Here is a 27983-nt window from a genome sequence, read left to right as displayed (position 1 = left end):
TGTCCGCAAGATGTGCAGAAACATGAGAAACTCATGAAGAATTGTCTCCCAACACAGCTTTTGAGAGATCAGAGATGTTAACATGCTGATGCTGATATGTGTTATACTTTCCAATGGGGGCTCTAATATACAGAATTTCTCATATTATCGGACCACTTAATGGAGCATTTGGCTAGATTCCATAGAACACACTTTTGAAAGGAGTAGTGTATAGACTGAAGCCAGAATTCCTTAGTCCTAATTTCATGTGCTCTTTACTCCAGTCACACCTTTCCCATAATCCTATTCTTTGGTGCACTCTTTTTTTTTTTAATTGAGGCGGAGTCTTGCTGTCACCCAGGCTGGAGTGCGGTGGCGTGATCTCGGCTCACTGCCAACCTCTGCTCAAGCGATTCTCGTGCCTCAGCCTCCAGAGTATCTGGGATTACAGGCACGCGCCACCACACCTGGCTAATTTTTTTTAATTTTTAGTAGAGACAGGGGTTTCGCCATGTTGGCCAGGCTGGTCTCGAACCCCTGACCTCGGGTGATCTGCCCGCCTCGGCCTCCCAAAGTGCTGGGATTACAGGCGTGAGACACCACGCCTGGCCTGATGCACTCTCGTATGTCAGCACTGTTGATTGTTGGTTTACAACAATTTTCTTCCCTGTCTGCTTTCTCTCCACTCTCAAAATTCTGCTTACATTTTAAGCCTTGTTTCAGATACTCCCTGTAAGCTTTCTCAACTTTTCCAGATAAAAAGTGAGTCACTCCTTTTCTTGTATTGTTATATCACTTGCCTTAAATTTCTGTTATACATTTATCCACATTTTGTCTTACAGTAGAGTTAGCTCTGTAGTTGTTTGACAGTCTCCCTTAGAATATAGTTACAGCCAGGTGCGGTGGCTCACGCCTGTAATCCCAGCACTTTGGGAGGCCGAGGCAGGCAGATCACGAGGTCAGGATATCGAGACCATCCTGGCTAACATGGTGAAACCCTGTCTCTACAAAAAAAAAACAACAAAAATTAGATGGGCGTGGTGGTGTGCGCCTGTAGTCCCAACTACTCGGGAGGCTGAGGCAGGAGAATGGCTTGAACCCGGGAGGCGGAGCTTGTAGTGATCCGAGATTGCGCCACTGCACTCCAGCCTGGGTGACAGAGCGAGACTCCATCTCAAAAATAAATAAATAAATAAATAAAAGAATATAGTTACTACTTAGTTAATGGCAGAGCCATATCCTGTAGCTATCAGTGCTAAGCACATAACGGGTATTCGGTAAATGTTGAAAAAAATGGCTTAATGTTTCCATTTTACAGTATATCATTCATTGTGCTATTCATATTCCAGTCTCACTTAGCCATCTCCATAAATCAAAATCAGTGCATTTATAAAATGTTGCAAGCTAAAAGGTTAGTGCATTTAGGATTTATTAGACCAAAGGAAACAATTTCTAGAGTTTAAGAAATTGAGGCCAGGCATGGTGGCTCACACTTGTAATCCCAGCACTTTGGGAGGCCAAGGCGTGGGGATCACTTGAGGTCAGGAGTTCGACACCAGCCTGGCCAACATGGTGAAATCCCATCTCTACTAAAAATACAAAAATTAGCCAGGTGTGGTGTCGGGCACCTGTAATCCCAGCTACTTGGGAGGCTGAGACAGGAGAATCGCTTGAACCCAGGAGGTGGAGGTTGTAGTGAGCCAGGAGGTTGTAGTGAGCCGCTGCACTCCAGCCTGGGTGACAGAGCTAGACTTTGTCTCAAAAAAAAAAATTGCTTTTTAATTCTCTACTATTTAGGCTGCAGTTATTTTTGGAAATTACAATTTTTAATTCCATTTATTTTAACAAGGTAACACATAACTTCTGTTAGTGATTTGTAAAAATAGAAAACCCAATTTTTTTCTACCTTAAATAGTTTTTTTACTGATAACATAATATTTGTACATATTTATGGGGTACATGGTATATTTTGTTAGATTCATAGAATGATCAAGTCAGGATAGTTGGAGTATCCATCACCTTGAGTATTTATCATTTCTATATGTTGGGAACATTTCAAGTCCTCTCTTCTAGCTGTTTTGAAATATGTAATACATTGTTGTTAATTATAGTCACGCTACTCTGCTATGGAACATTAGATCTTACTCCTTCTAACTGTATGAGTGTACCCATTAACTGACCTCTCTTCATTGCCCACTCCCGCACCCCTCCCCCCCACCCCGCCCACCACAACACACGCACATACACTCTTCCCAGCCTCTGGTATCTGCCATTCTACTCTGTACCTCCCTGAGTTCAATTTTTTTAGCTCCCACATATGAGAACATGCCATATTTGTCTTTCTGTGCCTGGCTTATTTCACATAATAACTTCCAGTTCCATCCATATTGCTGCAAGTAACATGATTTCATTCTTTTTTATGGTGGAGTAGTATTCCATTGTGTATACACACCACATTTTTTTTTTCTTTGAGATGGAGTCTTTCTCTGTCGCCCAGGGTAGAGTGCAGTGGCACAATCTTGGCTTACTGCAACCTCCCAGGTTCAAGCCATTCTCCTGCCTCAGCATCTCGAGTAGCTGGGATTACAGGTGTGCGCCACCACGCCTGGCTAATTTTTTTGTATTTTTAGTAGAGATGGGGTTTCACCATGTTGGCCAGGCTGGTCTCCCTCCAACTCCTGAGCTCAACTGATCCACCTGCCGCAGCCTCCCAAAGTGGTAGGATTACAGGCGCAAGCCACTGCGCCTGGCCTAATACCACATTTTCTTGATCTGTTCATCTGTTGATGGATGCTTAGGTTGATTCCATAACTTTGCTTTTGTGCTGCAGTAAACATGGGGGTGCAGGTATCCCTTTGATATACTGATTTCCTTTCCTATGGATACATACCCAGTAGTGGCATTGCTGGATCAAATGCTAGTTCTATTTTTAGTTTCTTGGGAAATCTTTATATTGTTTTTCTTTTTTTTTTTTTTTTGAGACGGAGTCTCCCTCTGTCGCCCAGGCTGGAGTGCAGTGGCGTGATCTCGGCTCACTACAAGCTCCGCCTCCCGGGTTCACGCCATTCTCCTGCCTCAGCCTCCCGAGTAGCTGGGACTACAGGTGCACACCACCACGCCCGGCTAATTTTTGTTGTATTTTTTAGTAGAGACGGGGCTTCACCGTGTTAGCCACGATGGTCTCGATCTCCTGACCTCGTGATCTGCCCACCTCGGCCTCCCAAAGTACTGGGATTACAGGCGTGAGCCACCACACCTGGCCTTATACTGTTTTTCATAGTGGCTATACTAATTTAATTTCCCACCAACAGTGTATGAGTTCCCTTTTTTTTTTTGAGATGGAGTCTCACTCTGTTGCCCAGGCTGGAGTGCAGATCTCGGCTCACTGCAACCTCCGCTTCCTGGGTTCAAGCGATTCTCCTGCCTCAGTATCCCGAGCAGCTGGGATTACAGGCGCACATCACCACACCCAGCTAATTTTTGTATTTTTAGTAGAGACAGGGTTTCACCATGTTGGCCAGGCTGATCTCGAACTCCTGACCTCAGGTGATGCACCCGCCTCGGCCTCCCAAAGTGTTGGGATTACAGGAATGAGCCACCGTGCCTGGCCGTGAGTTCCCTTTTCTCCATATCCTTGCATCTGTTTTTGTTTGTTTGTTCGTTTAAGGTAAAGAAAGGCAGATTTATTAGAGAAAGTAGGAAAATGCATTGCAAGGAGGCAACAGACAGATGAGCAGAAAAGGAGCTTTTCTAATAATAATAATAATGGCCATTCTAACTGGGAGAAGATGGTATCTCACTGTAGATTTGATTTGCGTTTCCCTGATGATGAGTGATGTTGAGTATTTTTTCATACACCTGTTGGCCATGTGTGTCTTCTTTTGAGAAATGTCTATTCATGTCCTTTGTCCACTTTTTAATGGGATTATTTGCTTTTTTACTGTTGAGTGATTTGAATTTTTTTTGTTTTTGTTTTTGTTTTATTTTCTTTTTAGAGTTGTTTGAATTTTTTGTATATTCTGGACATTAGTTCCTTGTTGAATGAATAGTTTGTAAATATTTTCTCCCATTCAACAGATTGTCTCTTCACTTTGTTGTTTCCTTTGCTTTGCAGAAGCTTTTTAGCTTAATATAGTCCCATTTGTCTATTTTTGTTTTTGTTACGTACACTTTCGTACCTTGAATAGTTTTTAATATTAATTTCCATTACTATATTTTAGAGCTAGATTTTAGAGCCAAAGGTATAAGGATGGTAGTGTGTCCATCTGTGGAAGAGATTTAAATCTTTCTCTAAGTAACAGTGTCATATGCCACAGTATGCAAAAGCTAAGCATGTGTGAAAACTGATACCTACCAAAAAATAGTGTATCTTATTTTGGTTCATTAACCTCCAAGGAATTTCAGAGTCTACAAGGGGTTTTGGTGGGGTTGTTTTGTAAATATATATAATATAAAATTTATTATGTTTACCATTTTTTAAATGTACAGGTCAGTAGTGCTAGATACATTCACATTGTTGTACAACCAATCTCCAGAATTCTTTCATCTTCCAAAACTGAAACTTTATAGCCATTAAACAACTTCAGTTCCCCACTCCCCCAGTTCCTGACAACCACCATTCTACTTTCTGTCTCTATGAATTTGACTACTCTAGGTACCTAATATAAGTGGAATTATATAGTATTTGTGTTCTTGTGACTAGCTTATTTCACTTAGCATCGTGTCCTCAATGTTCATCCATGTTATAGCATGTGTCAGAACTTCCTTCCTTTTCAAAGCTGGATAATATTGCATTGTATGTATACACCTTATTTTGTTTACCCATACATCTGTGAGTGGATACTTAGGTTGCTTCCAGCTTTTGGCTATTGTGAATAATACTGCTATGAACACGAGTGTTCAAATAATCTCTTCAAGACCCTGCTTTCAGTTCTTTTGGTTATATACTTAGAAGTAGAATTGCTAGATCATATGGTAATTCTATTTTTAATCTTTTGGGGAACCTCCATGCTGTTTTCCATAGCAGATTCACCATTTTACTTTCCCACCAATGGTGCACAAGGGTTGCAGTTTCTCCACATGCTCGCAACCACTTCTTGTTTTCTGGGGTTTTTTGTTTGTTTGTTTGTTTTGGATAATAGCCATCTTTATGAGTGTGAGGTGGTATCTCATTGTGGTTTTGTTTTTTATTTCCATAATGATAGTAATATTGAACATTTTTTCATGTGTTTTGTTGGCCATTTGTATATCTTCTTTGGAGAAATGTCAAGTTCTTTGCCCATTGTGTGTGTGTGTTGCCTTTTTTTTTTTTTGAGATAGAGTTTCGCTCTTGTTGCCCAGGCTGGAGTACAATGGCACGATCTCGGCTCACCACAACCTCCGTTTACTGGGTTCAAGCGATTCTCCTGCCTCGGCCTCCCGAGTAGCTGGGATTACAGGCATGCATCACCAGGCCCAGCTAATTTTTTTCATATTTTTAGTAGGGGCGGGGTTTCTCCATGTTGGTCAGGCTGGTTGCGGACTCCCGACCTCAGGTGATCCACCTGCCTCGGCTTCCCAAAGTGCTAGGATTACAGGCATGAGCCACTGCACCCACCTGTGTTGCCCATTTTTTAAATCAAGTTTTTTGTTGTTGTTGAGTTGTAGGAGGTCTTTATATATTCCAAATTTTTGTTGTTGTTTTTATTTTGTTTTTGTTTGTTTGTTTCTTGAGACAATCTCTCACTCTGTCGCCCAGGCTGGAGCGCAGTGGCGCAGTCCTGGATCACTGCAACCTCTGCCTCCCAGGTTCAAGCAATTCTCGTGTCTCAGCCACCCAAATAGCTGGGATTATAGGCATGCGCCACCACACCTGGCTAATTTTTGTATTTTTAGTAGAGACAGGGTTTCGCCATGTTGGCCAGAGTGGTCTCAAACTCCTGGCCTCAAGTGATACACCTGTCTTGGCCTCCCAAAGTGCTGGGATTACAGGCATAAGCCACCATGCCCAGACTATTCTGAATATTAACTCCTTATTAGATAAATGATTTACAGATAATTCCTCCCATTTCACAGGTTTTCTTTCTACTCTGTTGATTGTATCGTTGGGCTACAAGATGTTTTCAGGCCGGGCATGGTGACTCACGCCTGTAATGCCAGCACTTTGGGAGGCTGAGGCAGGCAGATCACTTGAGGTCATGAGTTCGAGACCACCTTGGCCAACATGGCGAAACCTTGTCTCTACTAAAAATACAAAAAAAAAAGTAGCTGGGTGTCATGGCGCATCCCTGTTATCCCAGCTACTTGAGAGGGTAAGACAGGAGGATCGCTTGAACCCAGGAAGCGGAGATTGTGGTGGGCCAAGATTGCGCCAACGCACTCCAGCCTGGACAACAGAGTGAGACTCCTTCTCAAGAAAAAAAAAAAAAAGATGTTTTCAGATAACTAATTTGTTTTAAAGATGTTTTATTAGTAAACAGGGAAACACAAATTAATAGTATGATAATGATAAAGTACAGTCTTCACCCATCAGATCAACTTTTGGCAAGGATGTAGGGAAATGGATACATTACTGCATTGTTAGGTAGAAGTATATTTTGGCACAGCCACTTTGGAAGACAATTTGGCTATATCCATTTTTTTTTTTTTTTAAAGACAGAGTCTCACTGTGTCACCCAGGCTGAAATGCAGTGGTGCAATCTCGGCTCACTGCAACCTCCGCCTCCCAGGTTCAAGTGATTCTTGTGCCTCAGCCTCCTGAGTAACTGGGATTACAGGCACTCACCACCACACCCAGCTAATTTTTGTATTTTTAGTAGAGATGGGGTTTTACCATGTTGGCCAGGCTGGTCTCGAGCTCCTGACCTCAAGTGATCCACCTGCCTCGGCTTTCCAAAGTGCTGGGATTACAGGCGTGAGCCACCGTGCCTGGGCACTATATCCATTTTAATTAAAAAATATTTCTATCCCATGACCTAACAATCCCATTTCTAGAGAATCACTTTCACATGGGTACAGGGAGATATGTGCAAGGATGTTCACTGCAACATTATTTTTAGTTGCTAAAAAGGAAGACAACCAGGAAAATACCATTAATATGATACCATTTATGTTAAAACAGCAATATTATATGTTTTCTGGTGGTATAAACATATATATGAATAAATTCAAAAATATCTGTAAATGGTAACTGTGGCTGCCAGAATGTACTAGAATTGGTCCTTATAACCATGTAATGTTTTTAAAAATATTTTTTTACAAGAGAAGTGTATTTATATGTTACTTATTTTTTATTTTTTATTTATTTATTTAGAGACAGAGTCTAGCTCTGTCACCCAGGCTGGAGTACAGTGGCACAATCTCGGCTCACTGCAACCTCCGCCTCCCGGGTTCAAGCGATTCTCCTGCCTCAGCCTCCCGAGTAGCTGGGATTACAGGTGCCCACCATCACGCCCAGCTAATTTTTGTATTTTTAGTAGAGACAGGGTTTCACTGTGTTGGCCAGGCTGGTCTCGAACTCCTGACCTCATTATCTGCCCACCTCGGCCTCCCAAAGTGCTGGGATTACAAGTGTGAGCCACCGCACCTGGCCAGTTTTTATTTTTTATACACATTTTCAAAAATGTAAAGGTGGTGTAACTAAACAAATATTGAATAAAGAGTTTGGCCTAAAATTTGGGCAGCATTTGGTAGACTGAACATTGTATAAGATTTGGTTCCTAGCTTTGCAATCACAGAAATTGAATTTTAACAGGATAGCCCGAATTTATCTACCTCTAGGGATTTTGTGCCTACTGACCAAGGCATATAAATCTATGGACATTGGTAACCAAAGGAGTAATCTATTAATTCATTAATTTACCACATTATACAGCCAAAGAGACCAAAATAATGATAAGCAACAGTTAGTACATGCTCTCACCTTATGGGAAAGCTTGAAAACTTACTGTTAGAAGGATTTTAACTAAAGAATCAAAGCATGGGAGTTGGATTATTTTATTGGCTGAGGTTTTAAAATTATAATTGTAAGGCCGGGCACGGTGGCTCACGCCTGTAAACCCAGCACTTTGGGAGGCTGAGGTAGGGGGATCATTTGCAGTCAGGAGTTCAAGACCAGCCTGGCCAACATGGTGAACCCGTCTCTACTAAAAATACAAAAATTAGCTGGGTGTGGTGGCACATACCTGTAATCCCAGCTCCTTGGGAGGCTGAGGCAGGAGAATCACTTGAACCTGGGAGGCAGAGGTTGCAGTGAACCGAGATCCTGCCACTGTGCTTCAGCCTGGGCAACAGAGTGAGACTCCATCTCAAAAATAAACAAATAAATAAATAAAAATTGATTTGTGCAAGCCAATCTCTATAAGATTGTCACCAGTCTGGGTGACAGAGCGAGACTCCATCTCAAAAAAATAAAAAAAAAGATATAATGCAGATGAGATGGTTATGGTTTCTTTACCTTAGTATTTCCGGTGTTGTCTTCTCAAATATATCATGATGTCATGATGGAGAATAGAGAAATGTGGTGCTCATCAGTAAACATTTATGGACCTTCTTAGAATAGACTATTTCTGCATATAGCCACCATTTTGTATTGCTTTTCACTGCCGTTTTAGAGCATTATTTTATTATCTTGGTTCCTCCAAATTGAGAATGCACTCTATTTGGAGCTTACTCAGCTACATAAGATTATTTTAGTGCTCATAAATGTATTCATTTTGCATAATCTCTGAACAGATTAAAATATCTGTGGTACGGCAAAGTTTCCATTCTAGTGGAGTAAAATACAGGTTTCTTAGCGAGGAATGTGTATTTGGTGAGTAGTATGTAATACTTAAGGTCACAGGCAGCTTTGCTTTTAAAGCCTGCTCCACCACTTACCACTTTCCTTGGGCAAACCAAATCACTTAACCTACCTAAACCCAGGCCTCCTCATCTTTGTAAAATGCCTAAATTTCAAGATGTTAACTGCAATTAAGATTATTTTCCTGATAATGTATATTTTCATGGCTCGTTTTTATTCAGCTAAACATGAATTCAGCTCCAACTTTCATCAACTTTCCTGCAAAAGGGAAACCCAAACGGGGTGATACATATGAGTTACAGGTGCGGGGTTTTTCAGCTGAGCAGATTGCCCGGTGGATCGCCGACAGAACTGACGTCAATGTAAGTTTCCCAACTATGTAGACTGTTTCTTGGCCATTATCCCCTTTGAATCTTACTGGGAGGCCCTAATTAGTCTTGTCCCCATATCACTGAGGTGGTACTAGTTTGGCAGTCACTTCATAAGTAGCATTAAACAGAATCATCTTGATGAATGAGTGAAATTACAGAACACTCTCTATTACCCTATTGAATTCAGCATGGAAACCACTCTTTCGACCTTAAGTCCATGGATTATCTAGTTGTACTTGGCAAATCCTTCTTAATCTAAAAGATGTTATGTTGTGGTTAAATAGAATATTGTACCTATTCTATCCTATTTTAGGTTATATTATGGACTAGTTTGATTGGGATAACATAAAAAGGATCATTTTTCCGAAAGTAACCACAATAATTTTGATTGCTTTCATTTCAGATTTTATTTTGACCCATGTAATTAGTAAAAAATTTTATACTTTAACATGTTTTTCTCTCCTTTCCATTAGATTAGAGTGATTAGACCCCCAAATTATGCTGGTCCCCTTATGTTGGGATTGCTTTTGGCTGTTATTGGTGGACTTGTGTATCTTCGAAGAAGTAATATGGAATTTCTCTTTAATAAAACTGGATGGGCTTTTGCAGCTTTGGTGAGTGAATTTTAGAAGACAAAAAATTATTTGAATAAAATTCCTAATAGTGTATTTTTAGGTAAGCTTTTATTTATGTGAGAAGTAGCATTTTATTTCTTACCTGAGGAAAATAGTTTTATATATTTTAATTTTCTGTCTTAAAATCAGTTTGTTTCATTCGTTATCTCATAAGGATGGCCAGAACGTCAAGGAACTGATTGTACCTGCCTTTTATTCAACCTAAATGACAGACTGTCATCTCTATGAAAATCTCTAGTTGTTCTGAAAATATTATTCTTTTTTTTTTTTTTTTTTTTTGAGGCGGAGTCTTGGTCTGTCACCCAGACTGGAGTGCAGTGGCACCATCTTGGCTCACTGCAACCTCTGCTTCCTGGGCTCAAATGATTCTCCTGCCTCAGCCTCTCGAGTAGCTGGGATTACAGGCGTGTGCCACCACGCCCAACTAATTTTTTTGTATTTTTAGGAGAGACGGGGTTTCACCATGTTGGCCAGGCTGGTCTTGAACTCCTGACCTCAGGTGACCCGCCCACCTCGGCCTCCCAAAGTGCTGGGGTTACAGGCATGAGCCACCATGCCCAGCCTGAAAATATTATTCTAAAAAGCCTTTTCAGTATTCAATTTTGAAACTTGTGTCTGCATAGTTATAATTTTTAAAAAGTGTTTTCCTGGCCAGGCGCAGTGGCTCACACCTATAATCCCATATCTTTGGGAGGCCGAGGTGGGCAGATGACGAGGTCAAGAGACCAAGATCAACCTGGCCAATATGGTGAAACCCTGTCTCTACTAAAAATACAAAATTAGCTGGGCGTGGTTCCATGCTTCTGTAGTCCCAGCTACTCAGGAAGCTGAGGCAGGAGAATTGCTTAAACCTGGGAGGCGGAGGTTGCAGTGAGCCGAGATCGCGCCACTACACTCTAGTCTGGGCAAAAGAGCGACATTCCATGTCAAAAAAAAAAAATAGTGTTTTCCTTTTGAAGTATTATCGAATTGTGATCCTTGGGATGAAATATAAGCCTTAATAAATCATTTATCTGCAAAAAATTCTATGTCTTAACTAAACAGATGCACATTTTCATATTCCTGTTATCTAATCAAGACAAGAACAGTTCGACCATGAATATTTTATTATTTTTTTGTTTCCTAGTGTTTTGTGCTTGCTATGACATCTGGTCAAATGTGGAACCATATAAGAGGACCACCATATGCCCATAAGAATCCCCACACAGGACATGTGGTAAGGGAAGTCTGGGATTTCTTTCCTTTGTAGACCAAAGTTAACTCAATGATTATTACCCTGTGAGAACAGTGCCAGCATATGAAGGAGCTGGATTTAGTCTTCACTTTTCAATCTCTCTGTGTTAACAAGCTTCCATCACTGATAAGACCATGCAGTGCTCTTTTTTTTTTCTTCTTTTTTTCGAAACGGAGATTTGCTCTTGTTGCCCAGGCTGCAGTGCAATGGCGCGATCTCGGCTCACTGCAACCTCCACCTCCCTGGTTCAAGTGATTCTCCTGCCTCAGCTTCCTGAGTAGCTGGGATTATAGGCATGCGCCACCACGCCCAGCTAATTTTGTATTTTTAGTAGGGACAGGGTTTCTCCATGTTGGTCAGGCTGGTCTCAAACTCCCTACCTCAGGTGATGCGCCTGCCTCAGCCTCCCAGAGTGCTGGGAATACAGGCCTGCAGGCATGAGCCACCGCACCCGGCCGCAGTGCTCTTAAAAGTGGGAAGTTCCTTTTCCCATTTGGTGAATCCTTCTAACAAGCTAGCTAAGAATGAAAGACAGCCTTCAACTAAATAGAAAAATTGATCAAGTACCTGAGCATCCACTGTTTCTAAGCACTGTGCTAATTATTATTAAATATAGTGATAAGAAAAACATGATCCCTGTCTTCATGGAGCCTACATTATTGTACCTCATGGTCTTGTACACTTAAATACTAGTTTTCTCACCCAGGTGCAGTGTTTTGCATTTGTAGTCCCAGCTACTTGGGAGGCTGAGGCAGGAGGATGACTTGAATCCAGGAGTTCTAGCCCAGCCTGGACAACATAGCAAGATCCATCTCCTTAAAAAAAAATGGGGCCAGGTGTGGTGACTAATACCTGTAATCCTGGCACTTTGGGAGGCTGAGGCAGGAGGACCACTTGAGGCCAGGAGTTCAAGACCAACTTGGGCAGCATAGTGAGACGTCATCTCTATGAAAAACAAAAAAGAAAAGAAAAAACAACAACAACTAGTTTTCTGACATATTCTGTTGTTGAAAATATAAGTACAATATCCAAGCATTTGGGAGGCTGAAGTGGGAGGATTGCTTGAGCCCAGGAGTTTGAGACCAGCCTGGCCAACATAGCAATAGCAATATGTCATTTCTAATGAAAATTTAAAAATTAGCTGAGCAGGCATGGTGGTGCATACTTGTAGTCCCATCTACTTGGGATGCTGAGGCAGGAAGATCACCGGAGCCAGGACTTTGGGGTTGCAATGAGCTATGATCATGCCACTGCACTCCAGCCTGGGCAACAGAGCAAGACCCTGTCTCAAAAATAAACATAGTATTAATACAATGAAAAGACAAATCGAGAATAGATAATACAAAAATAGCCTTATAGTAACCAGACTTACTGATGAATGCCACAGACCCGGAGTATGTCACATGGTTTATCAGGTGAATTAATAATTTCATAGTTTAAAATACCCCGTTTTAGGGTTAGCATACCAACATTTAATGTATACTTAAAGATTCCGTTTTGTCTTTTTTCCCTCCTAGAATTATATCCATGGAAGCAGTCAAGCCCAGTTTGTAGCTGAAACACACATTGTTCTTCTGTTTAGTATCCTTTTACAATAAGTCTTTCTTGCTGTATTTTGTCTGTTTTCTCACAGTCTAGTATTCTCTCTATAGCATTTGGCTGGGGCTGTTCTCTTAATGCAAGTCACAATATCCTTTGAAAATCATTACTGTGTCATCCTCTCCAGCCCAATAAACCAAAGACTACTAGGGACAAATCTGTAGTCTGATAGGGCCAGGTTTATTGGCTCATTAATACAAGGAAGACTGTACATTAGAAGAACCATGGAACATCTTAACAAAGAAAAGATAGAGTTGTAATAGGATTTGGGAGAATAGTGGAGTTTATGTGAAATTTAAACAAAGCATTGTTTTGATAGGCTAAAAGCAGTGTAAGGCTGTGTAAAGGGGTCAACATCAGGTCTGAACTGTGAATCAGACCCAGGGTTCTGTTTGCTTGGAAACTACAAAGTTAACATAAATGTGGGATTTTTGTCTTCAAAAACTTCTTCTTTGAAGCTCTATACCTTGGTTGTAAATTGAGGCTACTTAGAAATTATACATGTAAATTAAGTGACTTAGATCTGCCAAGCAAGAATATTTCATTTTTACTCATATAATTGCAAGAAGTCTATTTAAAGACCAATATTCCTCAGTAAGAAAACAGTAATTACTCAAAGATGGGGATATTTTGACATTTTACAGCTGAAGTGTGTGCTAGGGAAAAATACTTCCTGTGGACTTTGCAGCTGCTTTATGTTTGTGTTGTTCCATTCTCTTGAATGACAAGGAATATTTTTACTTTCTTGGCCCAAGCTAATTTTTATTTTCTTATATCTAAAAGTGGATGCCTCTGTAAGCTGCAAAGACAGGTAAAAGCGATGTCAGATAAGTAAGAATCTAAATTTCATAATATTACTAAACATAGTTTACCCACCTGAGTACATAAGCACTGACTCTGGAACAAATCAACAAGGTGAACAAATGTAATGTTCCTGGAATTGTGCTTCTCAGCCAGGGTGTCCTGACATTGATATACAAGAATCAGCTGGGCATGGTGGCTCACACCTGTAATCCTAGCACTTTTGGAGGCTGTGATGGGTAGATTGCTTGAGCCCAGGAGTTTGAGACCAGCCTGGGCAACATGGCAAAACCCCATCTCTACAAAAAAATACACAAAAAAAATTAGCCAAGTATGGTGATGCATGCCTGTGGTCCCAGCTACCAGGGAGGCTGAGGTGGGAGGATCAGTTGAGCCCAGGAGGTCAAGGCAACAGTGAGCCGATATCACACCACTGCACTCCAGCCTGGACGACACAGTGAGACCCTGTCTCTAATAAAAAAGGGGAAAAAAACGAAACTTAAATATATTTTTTTCTGATTGCAAAAGGAATATAAATTAAAGAAAATTTAGAATACAAATAAGTATAAAGAAAAAAATTCAAAACCACTGAAAATTCTATCTTTAGTAAATGTTTGTGTATGTCTTTCCCAGTTTTATTATACTATGTTGATGATTAGAGAGATTTTAAGGAAAGCATTCTAAAAAAATATTAAGCTTTTGATTTTAACTGATTTTAATTGAAGGATATTTGGGAAAATGTTCTTATGCACTATGGAAAATATACTTACTGCTTCACATCCAGCCCAAACCTGGGAGAATTGATCTATTCAACCATGAAATGGTGGGCTGAAAGATTAACAATATACACCTAGTCCATATGAGAAGAAAGAAGACTGAGGCCAGGCGTGGTGGCTCATGCCTGTAATCCCAGCACTTTGGGAGGCCAAGGCGGGTAGATCACCTGAGATCAGGAGTTTGAGACCAGCCTGGCCAACATGGTGAAACCCCATCTCTACTAAAAATACAAAAAAAATTAGCTGAGCGTGGTGGCGGGTGCCTGTAATCCCTGCTACTCAGGAGGCTGAGGCAGGAGAATCTCTTGAACCCAGGAGGCAGGGGTTGCAGTGAGCAGAGATCGCGTGATTACTCTCCAGCGTGGGCAATTAGAGCAAAACTCCATCTCAGGGGGCGGGGGGGGGAAAGACTGAAAGAAAAATATTACTCAAACTTTATTTTTTTTAATCCTAAAATTTTAGTTGAAAATGTTCGTTTATGGGCTGGGTGTGGTGGCTCACACCTGTAATCCCAGCACTCTGGGAGGCAGAGGCAGGTGGATCATTTGAGGTCAGGAGTTCGCAGCCAGCCTGGCCAAGATGGGGAAAGTCTGTCTCTACCAAAAATACAAAACTTAGCCAGACGGCCAGGCGTGCTGCCTCACACCTGTAATCCCAGCACTTTGGGAGGCTGAGGCAGGCGGATCACCTGAGATCAGGAGTTCGAGACCAGCCTGGCCAATATGGTGAAACCCTGTCTCTACTAAAAATACAAAAATTAGCCAGGCATGGTGGTGCACGCCTGTAATCCCAGCTACTGGGGAGGCTGAGGCCGGAGAATTGCTTGAACCTGGGAGGCAGAGGTTGCAGTGAGCCGAGATGGTACCACTGGACTCCATCCTGGGCAACAGAGTGAGACTCTGTCTCAAAAAAAAAACAGCCAGGCATGATGACGGGCGCCTGTAATCCCAGCTACTCTGGAGGCTGAGGCAGGAGAATCGCTTGAACCCAGGAGGTAGAGGTTGCAGTGAGCCAAGATGGTGCCACTGCACTCCAGCCTGGATGACAGGGTGAGACTCTTGTCTCAAAAGAAAAAAAAAGAAAGACAATGTTCATTTATGGTTTGATGGATTCAGCCTGGCCAACATAGCAAAACCTCATCTCAACAAGAAATACAAAAATTAGCCAGGAACGGTAGTGTGCACCTATAATTCCAACTACTCAGGAGGCTGAGGCATGAGAATTGCTTGAACCCAGGAGGTGGAGGTTGCAGTAAGCCGAGACTGCCACTGCACTCCAGCCTGGGCAACAGAGCGAGACTCTGTCTCAAAGAAAAAAAAAAAAGAACAGAAAAGAAAAGTATGGTTTGATGGATTAACAAATTATTATACCTTAGAAAATTTTCAGTATCTTGAATCAGTTCTTCTCACTAGTACTTTGAAATTGAATAATGGAGCAAAAGAGCAATTAAAATTGTAAAGTATTAATTAGTTGATTTGGGGTTTGTTGGTCTTTTAGCTTTGTCTTAAACTTTTAAATATATAAGAAGTTTAAGAAATTAGAAAATTGTCATTTTACCTCTGCTTTAAGACTGAGCATCAGCCTAAGGTTTCGTATACATTTGGAACGGATTACAATCCTGTTGGGATATAGAATGTCTTGTGTTTGGTTATTAGGATGCAAAAAGTGAACTTTTTTCAGAGTCAGACATGTATACAGATTATAAGACAGTGACTTAAGTGCTGTGTACCAGAAATAGTGAGAAAATGAATAATTTTGTCAGAGGTAAGGAATATTAGAAAAGGCCTAACCACTCCCCACCCCCCCCCCCTTTTTTTTTGAGTGGAGTCTCGCTCTGTCACCCAGACTGGAGTGCAGTGGCACCATCTTGGTTCACTGCAACCTCCACCTCCTGGGTTCAAGCGATCCTCCTGCCTCAGCCTCCTGAGTAGCTGGAATTACAAGTGTGCACCACCTCACCTGGCTAATTTCTTTATTTTTAGTAGAGACAGGGTTTCACCAGGTTGGCCAGGCTGGTCTTGAACTCCTGACCTCAGGTGATCCACCCGTCTCAGCCTCCCAAAGTGCTAGGATTTCAGGCGTGAGCCACCTCACCCGGCCCCCACTTTCTTTTAAAGTAAATATGAAACCTCAAGACCGGTAACATTGTTTACAGCTTCCAGGTTGATAATAATTAATAGACTGAGGCCACCTCTAAGTAGTAGTTATGATTTTGGAAAATATTCACATATTTATTATTAGTTTAATGTACAGTTTATTGCATGATTAATAAAGCAGACTATATAATCAGTTGCCTGATCTAAGCAACCTTTAAAATTACATTTTAAGTGTTGCAGTTATGCAGAAAAGTTTACAAAAGTTTACAGTTTGATGAATTTCCTTTGTTTTTTTTTTTGTTTTTTGTTTTTTGTTTTTGAGATGGAGTCTTGCTCTGTTGCCCAGGCTAGAGTTCAATGGTGTGATCCCAGCTCATTGCAACCTCCACCTCCCAGGTTCAGGCGATTCTCTTGCTTCAGCCTCTGGAGTAGCTGGAATTACAGGCACCTGCCACCATGCCTGGCTAAGTTTTTTTGATATTTTTAGTAGAGATGGGGTTTCATCATGTTGGTGAGGCTGGTTTCGAACTCCTGAGCTCAACTGATCCGCCTGCCTCGACCTCCCAAAGTGTAAGGATTACAGGCATGATCCACGGTGCCCAGCCCAGTTTGATGAATTTTCACAGAATTAACACACTTATGTAACCAGAACTCACATCAATAAATAAAATTTTACCCACATCTCAGAGCATTTTCCATCATCATTCCTCCTGATTGCCATCTTCCCACCCAGAAATAACTGCTATCCTGACTGCTAACACTATGGGTTTATTTTACCTATTTTTTTTTAACTTACATAAATGGAATCCTACAGGGCTGGGTGCGGTGGCTCACGCCTATAATACCAGCACTTTGGGAGGCTGAGGCAGGCAGATCACCTGAGGCCAGGAGTTCGAGACCAGCCTGGCCAACATGACAAAAACCTTTCTCTACTAAAAAAAGTACATAAATTAACTGGGTGTGGTGCTGCGTGCCTGTGGTCCCAGCTACTTGGGAGGCTGAGGCAGGAAGGTGGCTTGAGCCCAGGAGGTAGAGGTTGCAGTGAGCTGAGATCACACCACTGTGCTCCAGCCTGGCTGATAGAGCCAGACTTTGTCTCAAAATAAAAAAAAAAAAAAGAAAACACAATAAATGGAATCCCAGAATAAATATATTTGGATTTTTTTATGTTTATTTTTTTAGAGATGAAATCTTGTGTTGCCCAGGCTTGAGTACAGTGGGGTCACCATAGCTCGCTGTAACCTCGACCTCCCAGAATCAAGCAGTCCTCCCACGTCAGCCTCCCGAGTAGCTGGGACTATAGGTGAGCACTACCACACCCAGCTAATTTTTGTATTTTTTTCTAGAGATGGAGTCTCGCCCTGTCGTCCAGGCTGGTCTCAATCTCCTGGGCTCAAACAATCCTCGTACCTTGGCCTCCTGAATTTTTAAAATAAAGTAGCAGTCTGGAAAATGTTCACCTATAACCTGAAACCCTAATAGTATAAACTACGTTTACTTTTGCATATTATCTTGCATTCATTTCTATATGAATGTTTCATGGTAAGGGTGTTCATTTTTTATACTTGTAGACATGTTGTGTATGGAGTTTGCTATCTTAATATAAGCATTTTCTATGTTGTATGGCCTTTATATTTATAAAAATACATAAAAATTACAAAGAAATCTGAAAATACGAAGAAAAAGAAAAGTAGTCAATATTTTTAATGTTTATATAATGGATATATCATATCCATGTTGCCCAGGCTGGTCTCGAACTCCTGACCTTAGGTGATCCACCCGTCTTGGCCACAAGCGTGAGCCACCACGCCTGGCCTTCTACTAGCTTTTAATAGCCTAGTTGTTGTATGTTATGGAATAATGTCTCCTCTATTTCTGCTCAGTTCTCCTGGAGTAACATTTAATCAGGACTGTGTAATTTATGTATTTCATTGTTTGTATTCCTCACTAGAGTGTAATCTTCTTCATGGTAGGATCTTTATTTTGTTCAACTTTTTATTTCCAACAGTTTATAGTGCCTGCCATATAGTAGGCAGTGTTAGTAAAAATTTAAAGATCAGTAAATGAAATAAAACAGTATACAGGGAAGTGCATCATAGCTCTTGACAGCTAAGAAGAGTACACAAAAGACCTTGAGGTATTTAGCAAGAAGGAAAGCTCATTCAAAGCAAAAGCACATAAACCATGATAAAAAGACAAGCTTTCCCCAGAGCAAGTCTCAATCATTAATCAGAGAGTACCCAGAAATCAAAGCCTGTAGAAATGATCAATCTTTGGCCGGGCATGGTGGCTCATGCCTGTAACCCCAGCACTTTGAGAGGCTGAGGTGAGTGAATCACCTGAGGTCAGGAGTTCGAGACCAGCCTAGCCAACATGGGTAAACCCCGTCTCTACTCAAAATATAAAAATTAGCCAGGCGTGGTGGCATGTGCCTGTAATCCCAGCTACTCAGGGGACGGAGGCAGGAGAATTCCTTGAACCTGGGAGGCAGAGGTTGCAGTGAGTCAAGATGGCTCCACTGCACTCCAGCCTGAGTGGCAGAGCAAAACTCCGTCTCAAAAAAAAAAAAAAAGACAGAAAGAAATGATCACATTAACAAAAGACCTTTGTGCAGCCAAGATGGCCTAATAGGAGCAGCTCCAGTCTACAGCTCCCAGCGTGAGCAACACAGAAGACGGGTGATTTCTGCATTTCCAACTGAGGTACTGGGTTCATCTCACTGGGGATTGTCAGACAGTGGGTGCAGGACAGTGGATGCAGCGCACTGAGCGTGAACCGAAGCAGGGCGAGGCATCGCCCCACCCGGGAAGCGCAAGGGGTCAGGGAATTCCCTTTCCTAGCCAAGGAAAGGGGTGACAGATGGCACCTGGAAAATCGGGTCACTCCCACCCTAATACTGTGCTTTTCTGATGGTCTTAGCAAACAGCACGCCAGGAGATTATATCCCGCGCATGGCTTGGAGGGTCACACGCCCACGGAGCCTCGCTCATTGCTAGCACAGCAGTCTGAGATCAAACTGCAGGGCGGCAGCGAGGCTGGGGGAGGGGCACCTGCCATTGCCGAGGCTTGAGTAGGTAAGCAAAGCGGCCAGGAAGCTCGAACTGGGTGGAGCCCACCGCAGCTCAAGGAGGCCTGCTTGCCTCTGTAGACTCCAGGTCTGGGAGCAGGGCATAGCCAAACAAAAGGCAGCAGAAACCTCTGCAGACTTAAATGTCCCTGTCTGACAGCTTTGAAGAGAGTAGTGGTTCTCCCAGCATGCAGCTTGAGATCTGAGAACGGACAGACTGCCTCCTTAAGTGGGTCCCTGACCCCCGAGTAGCCTAACTGGGAGGCATCCCCCAGTAGGGACAGACTGACACCTCACACAGCCGGGTACTCCTCTGAGACAAAACTTCCAGAGGAACAATCAGGCAGCAACATTTGCTGTTCACCAATATCTGCTGTTCTGCAACCTCCACTGTTGATACCCAGGCCAACAGGGTCTGGAGGGAACCTCCAGCAAACTCCAACAGACCTGCAGCTGAGGGTGCTGACTGTTAGAAGGAAAACTAACAAACAGAAAGGACATCCATACCAAAACCTCATCTGTATGTCACCATCATCAAAGACCAAAGGTAGATAAAACCACAAAGATGGGGAAGAAACAGAACAGAAAAACTGAAAATTCTAAAAATCAGAGTGCCTCTCCTCCTCCAAAGGAATGCAGCTCCTCACCAGCAAAGAAACAAACCTGGACAGAGAATGACTTTGATGAATTGAGAGAAGAAGGCTTCAGATGATCAAACTTCTCCGAGCTAAAGGAGGAAGTTCGAACCCATGGCAAAGAAGTTAAAAACCTTGAAAAAAGGTTAGACGAATGGCTAACTAGAATAACCAATGCAAAGAAGTCCTTAAAGGACCTGATGGAGCTGAAACCCATGGCACGAGAGCTACGTGATGAATGCAGAAGCCTCAGTAGCCGATTCGATCAGCTGGAAGAAAGGGTATCAGTGATGGAAGATCAAATGAATGAAATGAAGCGAGAAGAGAAGTTTAGAGAAAAAAGAATAAAAAGAAATGAACAAAGCCTCCAAGAAATATGGGACTATGTGAAAAGACCAAATCTACGTCTGATTGGTGTACCTGAAAGTGACGGGGAGAATGGAACCAAGTTGGAAAACACTCTGCAGGATATTATCCAGGAGAACTTCCCCAATCTAGCAAGGCAGGCCAACATTCAAATTCAGGAGACACAGAGAACGCCACAAAGATATTCCTCGAGAAGAGCAACTCCAAGACATAATTGTCAGATTCACCAAAGTTGAAATGAAGGAAAAAATGTTAAGGGCAGCCAGAGAGAAAGGCCGGGTTACCCACAAAGGGAAGCCCATCAGACTAACAGCTGATCTCTCAGCAGAAACTCTACAAGCCAGAAGAGAGTGGGGGCCAAATTCAACATTCTTAAAGAAAAGAATTTCAACCCAGAATTTCATATCCAGCCAAACTAAGCTTCATAAGTTAAGGAGAAGTAAAATCCTTTACAGACAAGCAAATGCTGAGAGATTTTGTCACCACCAGGCCTGCCCGACAAGAGCTCCTGAAGGAAGCGCTACACATGGAAAGGAACAACCGGTACCAGCCACTGCAAAAACATGCCAAATTGTAAAGACCATGGATGCTAGGAAGAAACTGCATCAACTAATGAGCAAAATAACCAGCTAACATCATAATGACAGGATCAAATTCACACATAACAATATTAACCTTAAATGTAAATGGGCTAAATGCTCCAATTAAAAGACACAGACTGGCAAATTGGATAAAGAGTCAAGACCCATCAGTGTGCTGTATTCAGGAGACCCATCTCACGTGCAGAGACACACATAGGCTCATAAAGGGATGGAGGAAGATCTACCAAGCAAATGGAAAACAAAGGCAGGGGTTGCAATCCTAGTCTCTGATAAAACAGACTTTAAACCAACAAAGATCAAAAGAGACAAAGAAGGCCATTACATAATGGTAAAGGGATCAATTCAACAAGAAGAGCTAACTATCCTAAATATATATGCACCCAATACAGGAGCACCCAGATTCATAAAGCGAGTCCTTAGAGACATACAAAGAGACTTAGACTCCCACACAATAATAATGGGAGACTTTAACACCCCACTGTCAACATTAGACAGATCCACGAGACAGAAGGTTAACAAGGATATCCAGGAATTGAACTCAGCTCTGCATCAAGCGGACCTAATAGACATCTACAGAACTCTCCACCCCAAATCAACAGAATATACATTCTTTTCAGCACCACACAACACCTATTCCAAGATTGACCACATCGTTGGAAGTAAAGCACTCCTCAGCAAAAGTAAAAGAACAGAAATTATAACAAACTGTCTTTCAGACCGCGGTGCAATCAAACTAGAACTCAGGATTAAGAAACTCACTCAGAACCACTCAACTACATGGAAACTGAACAGCCTGCTCCTGAATGACTACTGGGTACATAACAAAATGAAGGCAGAAATAAAGATGTTCTTTGAAACCGAGAACAAAGACACAACATACCAGAATCTCTGGGACACATTTAAAGCAGTGTGTAGAGGGAAATTTATAGCACTAAATGCCCACAAGAGAAAGCAGGAAAGATCTAAAATTGACACCCTAACATCACAATTAAAAGAAATAGAGAAGCAAGAGCAAACACATTCAAAAGCTAGCAGAAGGCAAGAAATAACTAAGATCAGATCAGAACTGAAGGAAATAGAGACACAAAAAACCCTTCAAAAAATCAGTGAATCCTGGAGCTGGTTTTTGAAAAGATCAACAAAATTGATAGACCGCTAGCAAGACTAATAAAGAAGAAAAGAGAGAAGAATCAAATAGATGCAATAAAAAATGATAAAGGGGATATCATCACCGATCCCACAGAAATACAAACTACCATCAGAGAACACTATAAACACCTCTACACAAATAAACTAGAAAATCTAGAAGAAATGGATAAATTCCTGGACACATACACCCTCTCATGTCTAAACCAGGAAGAAGTTGAATCTCTGAATAGACCAATAACAGGCTCTGAAATTGAGGCAATAATTAATAGCTTACCAACCAAAAAAAAGTCCAGGACCAGATGGATTCACAGCCAAATTCTACCAGAGGTACAAGGAGGAGCTGGTACCATTCCTTCTGAAACTATTCCAATCAATAGAAAAAGAGGGAATCCTCCTTGACTCATTTTATGAGGCCAGCATCATCCTGATACCAAAGCCTGGCAGACACACAACAAAAAAAGAGAATTTTAGACCACATATTCCTGATGAACATCGATGCAAAAATCCTCAATAAAATACTGGCAAAAAAATACTGGGGGAGGGATAGCATTAGGAGATACACCTAATGTTAAATGACAAGTTAATGGGTGCAGCACAGCAACATGGGACATGTATACATGTGTAACAAACATGCATGGTGTGCACATGTATCCTAAAACTTAAAGTATAATAAATAAAAATTTTAAAAAACGAAATGATCAATCTTTGCACAAACCTGCAGATAAAGAACTCAGAAAAAATTGCTGGAGAAGAGACTTGGCTGAACAACTGAAAACATGATGAATGGGCATCATCCCTAACAAGAGGCTATTGAAGAAAGAATGCAAGATGGGGCACAGGCACATTGGTTCACGCCTGTAATTCCAGCACTTTGGGAGGCCCAGGCTGGAGAATTGCTTGAGTCCAGGAGTTTGAGACCAGCCTGGGCAACATAGTGAGACCCCGTTTCTACAAAAAAATCAACAAAACGAACGTGGCGTGGTATGCACCTGTAGTCCTAGATACTCAGGAGGCTGAGGCAGGAGGATCTCTTGAGCCTGGGAGGTGGAGGTTGCAGTGAGTTGTGATTGTGCCATTGCACTCCACCCTGGGTGACAGAGTGAGACCCTGTCTCAAATAAATAAATTAAATTTAAAAAGTTAAAAAAGAATGCAAGATGGTAATGAAGGGATGACAAGTCAAATTTTAGAGCCAATTATAAATTCAGGCCTCATCTAAACACATATTTTTCCCTTTCCGCTTAATGATACCCACATGCGGTAGCATACAACATGTATGTACATATGTATAATTGATTTGGGAGTGTTTTACTGCTGTTAGTATTCACTAAACTGCAGGGTGAATCTGTCTCTCTTTTCTACTAGAACACGTTCTATTTGCTTTAAAATTTGAATTTGCTTATTTTAATATTCAACCATGCCATCTGTTACCTATTTGTATGGGTTGTTGTATTTTGTATTTATGCAGCTCCTATTAAGCTGAATAAAAGTGTGGTCATGGCACATGTGGGATTTTTCTTTTTCTTTTTCTTTTTTTTTGAGATGGAGTCTTGTTCTGTCACCCAGGCTGGAGTGCAGTAGTGCCATCTCGGCTCACTGCAACCTCTGCCTCCCGGGTTCAAGTGATTATCCTGCCTCAGCCTCCCAAGTAGCTGCGATTACAGGTGCCTGCCACCACGCCCGGCTAATTTTTGTATTTTTAGTAGAAACGGGTTTTTGCCATGTTGGCCAGGCTGGTCTTGAACTCCTGACTTAAGGTGATCCGCCTACCTCTGCCTCCCAAAATGCTGGGAGTACAGGCGTGAGCCACCACGCACGGCCAGGATTTTTCTTTTTTATTAGAATAGGATAAAATTAGATAGGTTAGTAGTAATTTGTGCTTTAAAGGCTAATTATTGATGTACTTTTGGCATCTTGGCATGGGAAAAATTTAAAAAATAAAGTATTATTGAAAATATGGAGAATTTTTTTTGACACACAGTCTAGTTCTATCATGCAGGCTAGAGTGCAGTGGTATGATCACGGCCAACTGCAGCCTCAACCTCCCAGGCTCAAGTGATCCTCCTACTTCAGCCTCCCAAGTAGCTAGGACTACAGGTATGTGCCACCAGCCTGGCCAATTTTTTGTATTTTTTGGTAGAAACAGGGTCTCACCATGTTGCCCAGGCTGGTTTTGAACTCCCAGACTTAAGCAATCGGCCTGCCTTGGCCTCCCAAACTGTTAGGATTACAGGTGTGAACCGCTAAACTAGGCCAGGAGAGATTTTTCAGAAATTAATTTTCAAATAAAAAGTAGTTACTGTTCTCCCTAAATGATATATATTTCAAATGTGTTCTTTAGGGAGGTGGGGTGAAATATTCAAAATGGCTATTTAGGGCTGGGCGTGGTCATTCACACCTGTAATCCCAGCACTTTGGGAGGCCGAGGCAGGTGGATTGCTTGAGGTCAAGAGTTCAAGACCAGCCTGTGCAACGTGGCAAAACCCCATCTCTACAAAAAAAAAAAAAAAAATTACAGAATTTAACTGGGCGTGGTGGTGAGCACTTGTAGTTGCAGCTACTCAGGAGGCTGAGGTGGGAGGGTGGCTTGAGCCTGGGAGGTGGAGGTTGTAGTGAGCTGAGATTGCGTCACTGCACTCCAGCCTGGGTGACAGAGCCAGACCCTGTCTCAAAAAAAAAAAAAAAAAAGCCATTTAATATTTTTAAATGTGTTTGAGGTCAGGGCAATAACTGAATGTCCAGACAGGTTATTTCAAAGTACAATTTCGGGAAAACTCATATTTCATCTGTAAGTTATGGTGGGACATTTGTTTAAAATATCAATTTTTCTTTGCACAAATGAAGTAATCTTCCAATTTTAATTTTTTGTATCGTCATAGTAAATAATTGTCATGCCGTATAGATACAAGTTTCCTTATTTTGGTTTTTTATAATGAAGAGTTGAAGGTTTATATATTCATTTTAATTTTCTTCATGAGAAACTGGAAATAGTAAAATGGTATGTCTTTTGTGTCTGTGCGAATTTCTCCTTAAACAATTTTTCTTAGATGGTGGAGTTACCTTAGGAATGGTGCTTTTATGTGAAGCTGCTACCTCTGACATGGATATTGGAAAGCGAAAGAGTAAGTCACCTTACTCAAAATGTAACAGCGCTGCCTGTACTATGGAAAAAGAGTGATCTCTTAATCACTTTTCCTCTTACTTATAGGATAAGTAGGTTATTTTACCCCTTTACTATTTTTTTCTTTAAATGTCATATCTGTTATTAAACTCCTTTACTATTATAAAATTAATATATGCTCATTATAGAAAATGTAAAAAAACAGGAGCATGAAACATTTATTCCACCACTGAAAAACTAATTATTTTTAAATTGTAATATATTTCTTTCCACTTATAAAAACCTTAAAAACTGTATATATAAAATTTTTATACTTCACACCCCCTTTTTAAACTGGAGTTAAATAACTAATAACTTTTTCTATATACGTAATTTTAAACTTATACTCTGTTATTGTTTGTTTTCTTTAAGATAGGGTCTCACTCTGTCACACAGGCTGGAGTGCAGTAGCATAATCATAGCTCACTGCAACCTCCGCCTCTAGGCTCAAGCTGTCCTCACACCTCAACTTCCCTAGTAGCTGGGACTACAGGCATGTGCCACCATGCCCAGCTTATATTTTGTACTTTTTGTAGAGATGGGGTTTTGTCACTTTGCCCAGGCTGGCCTCAAACCCCTGGACTCAAGTGATCTTCCCACCTCAGCCTCCCAAAGTGTTGGGATTACAGGCGTGAGCTGCCGTGCCTGGCTGACTTATACTCTATATTATAATTTAACTATTCCGATTTTTTTCAATGTTTAGTTTTTTCCTAATTTCAACTATTATTATTCTTCAGTAACTATCATGATACATTAAGCATCTTTTTTTTTTTTTGAGACAGAGTTTTGCTCTTACTACCCAGGCTGGAGTGCAGTGGTACAATCTCGGCTCACTGCATCCTCTGCCTCCCAGGTTCAAGTGATTCTCCTGCCTCAGCCTCCTGAGTAGCTGGGATTACAGGCGCCCACCACCACGCCTGGCTAGTTTTTTTGTTTTTTGGGGTTTTTTTTTTTTCTTTTTTTTTTTTGTATTTTTAGTAGAGACGGGGTTTCACCATGTTGGCCAGGCTGGTCTTGAACTCCTGACCTCAGGTGATCCACTCGCCTCGGCCTCCCGAAGTGCTGGGATTACAGGCATGAGCCACCACGCCCAGCCATCATTCTTATTTAATATTGTTTCCTTAAGATAGATTCCTAGAAGAAGAATAACTGTGTGGTCCTCTGTCTGAGTATTTTCAATTCTCTTGATGTTTTAATCATTACAGATTATTTTGGCAAGTTAAAATAATTTAGATTTCTACTACTGGTATTTAAGAATGTTTGTTTTGGCCGGGCGCAGTGGCTTATGCCAGTAATCCTGGCACTTTGGGAGACCGAGGTGGGTGGATCACTTGAGGTCAGGAGTTCGAGGCCATCAAGCCTGATGAACATGGTGAGACCCTGTCTCTACTAAAAGTACAAAAATTTGGCCAGACGCGGTGGCTCACGCCTGTAATCCCAGCACTTTGGGAGGCCAAGGCAGGTGGATCACAAGGTCAGGAGTTTGAGACCAGCCTGGCTAACGTGGTGAAACCCCCGTCTCTACTAAAAATACAAAAATTAGCTGGGCATGGTGGCGTGCATGTGTAATCTCAGCTACTTAGGCGGCTGAGGCAGGAGAATTGCTTGAACCCAGGAGGTAGAGGTTGCAGTGAGCCGAGATCACGCCATTGCACTCCAGCCTGGGTGACAAAGCGAGACTCCATCTCAAAAAAAAAAAAAATATTAGCCAGGCATTGTGGCGCATGCCTGTTATCCCAGCTAGTTGAGAGGCTGAGGCAGGAGAATCGCTTGAACCTGGGAGGCAGAGGTTGCAGTGAGCCGAGATCGTGCCATTGCATTCCAGCCTGGGCAACAAGAGTGAAACTTCATCTTAAAGAAAAAAAAAAAGAATGTTTGTTTCATTGGTTTTGTTGTTGTTGTTGTTGTTGTTAAGACAGAGTCTTGCTCTGTCGCCCAGGCTGGAGTGCGGTGGCGCGATCTCAGCTCACTGCAAGCTCTGCCTCCCAGGTTCACCCCATTCTCCTGCCTCAGTCTCCCGAGTAGCTAGGACTACAGGCACCCGCCACCATGCCCGGCTAATTTTTTTGTATTTTTAGTAGAGATGAGGTTTCACTATGTTAGCCAGGATGGTCTTGATCTCCTGACCTCGTGATCCGCCCGCCTCGGCCTCCCGAAGTGCTGGGGTTACAGGCATGAACCACTGTGCCCAGCCATTTCATTGTAATTTTATCAGCATTAATCTCATTAATATGTATCTGTTTTATAGATACATATATATTTGCCAATCAGATAAGGTGGAAATGTATTATTTTGTACTCCTTTTATTTTTATAAGGTCAAATATTTTCCTAAATGTTTATTAGTCATTTGTGTTTATGTTTTTCCTTCTATAAATTGTCCTTTTGTCTTTTGCCATTTATCTGTTAGAGTCTTAGCCCTTTTATTTGGTTTGCAAGGAATTTTTTTTTTTTTTTTTTTCCAAGACGGAGTCTTGCTCTGTCTCCCAGGCTGGAGTGCAGTGGTGCGATCTTGGCTTACTGCAACCTCCGCCTCCTGGGTTTAAGCAATTCTCCTGCCTCAGCCTCCCATGTAGCTGGGATTACAGGTGCACGTCACCACGCCCAGCTAATTTTTGTATTTTTAGTAGAGACGGGATTTCACCATGTTGGCCAGGCTGGTCTCGAACTCCTGACCTCATGATGTGCCTGCCTCAGCCTCCTAAAGTTCTGGGATTATAGGCGTGAGCCACCGTGC

At 41.8% G+C, this 27983-nt stretch overlaps 1 protein-coding gene across 1 annotated transcript in view; it reads left to right on the top strand.

Annotated features, from left to right (window-relative positions):
• Nucleotides 1-27983, top strand: part of MAGT1 (magnesium transporter 1) — a 69089-nt gene that overhangs the window by 29056 nt on the left and 12050 nt on the right. Inside the window, exons 4-8 of the mRNA XM_003824405.4 lie at nt 8980-9120; nt 9603-9743; nt 10891-10980; nt 12516-12579; nt 25136-25210. Of these exons, the coding sequence (XP_003824453.1) occupies nt 8980-9120; nt 9603-9743; nt 10891-10980; nt 12516-12579; nt 25136-25210 (511 nt within the window). The remainder of the gene's footprint in view (nt 1-8979; nt 9121-9602; nt 9744-10890; nt 10981-12515; nt 12580-25135; nt 25211-27983) is intronic.

The sequence above is a fragment of the Pan paniscus genome, chromosome X (assembly GCF_029289425.2).
Source record: "Pan paniscus chromosome X, NHGRI_mPanPan1-v2.0_pri, whole genome shotgun sequence".
NCBI classification, from domain to species: domain Eukaryota; kingdom Metazoa; phylum Chordata; class Mammalia; order Primates; family Hominidae; genus Pan; species Pan paniscus.
Note: the sequence above shows the minus strand (reverse complement) of the source record. Positions and strands in the feature narration are given on the sequence as shown.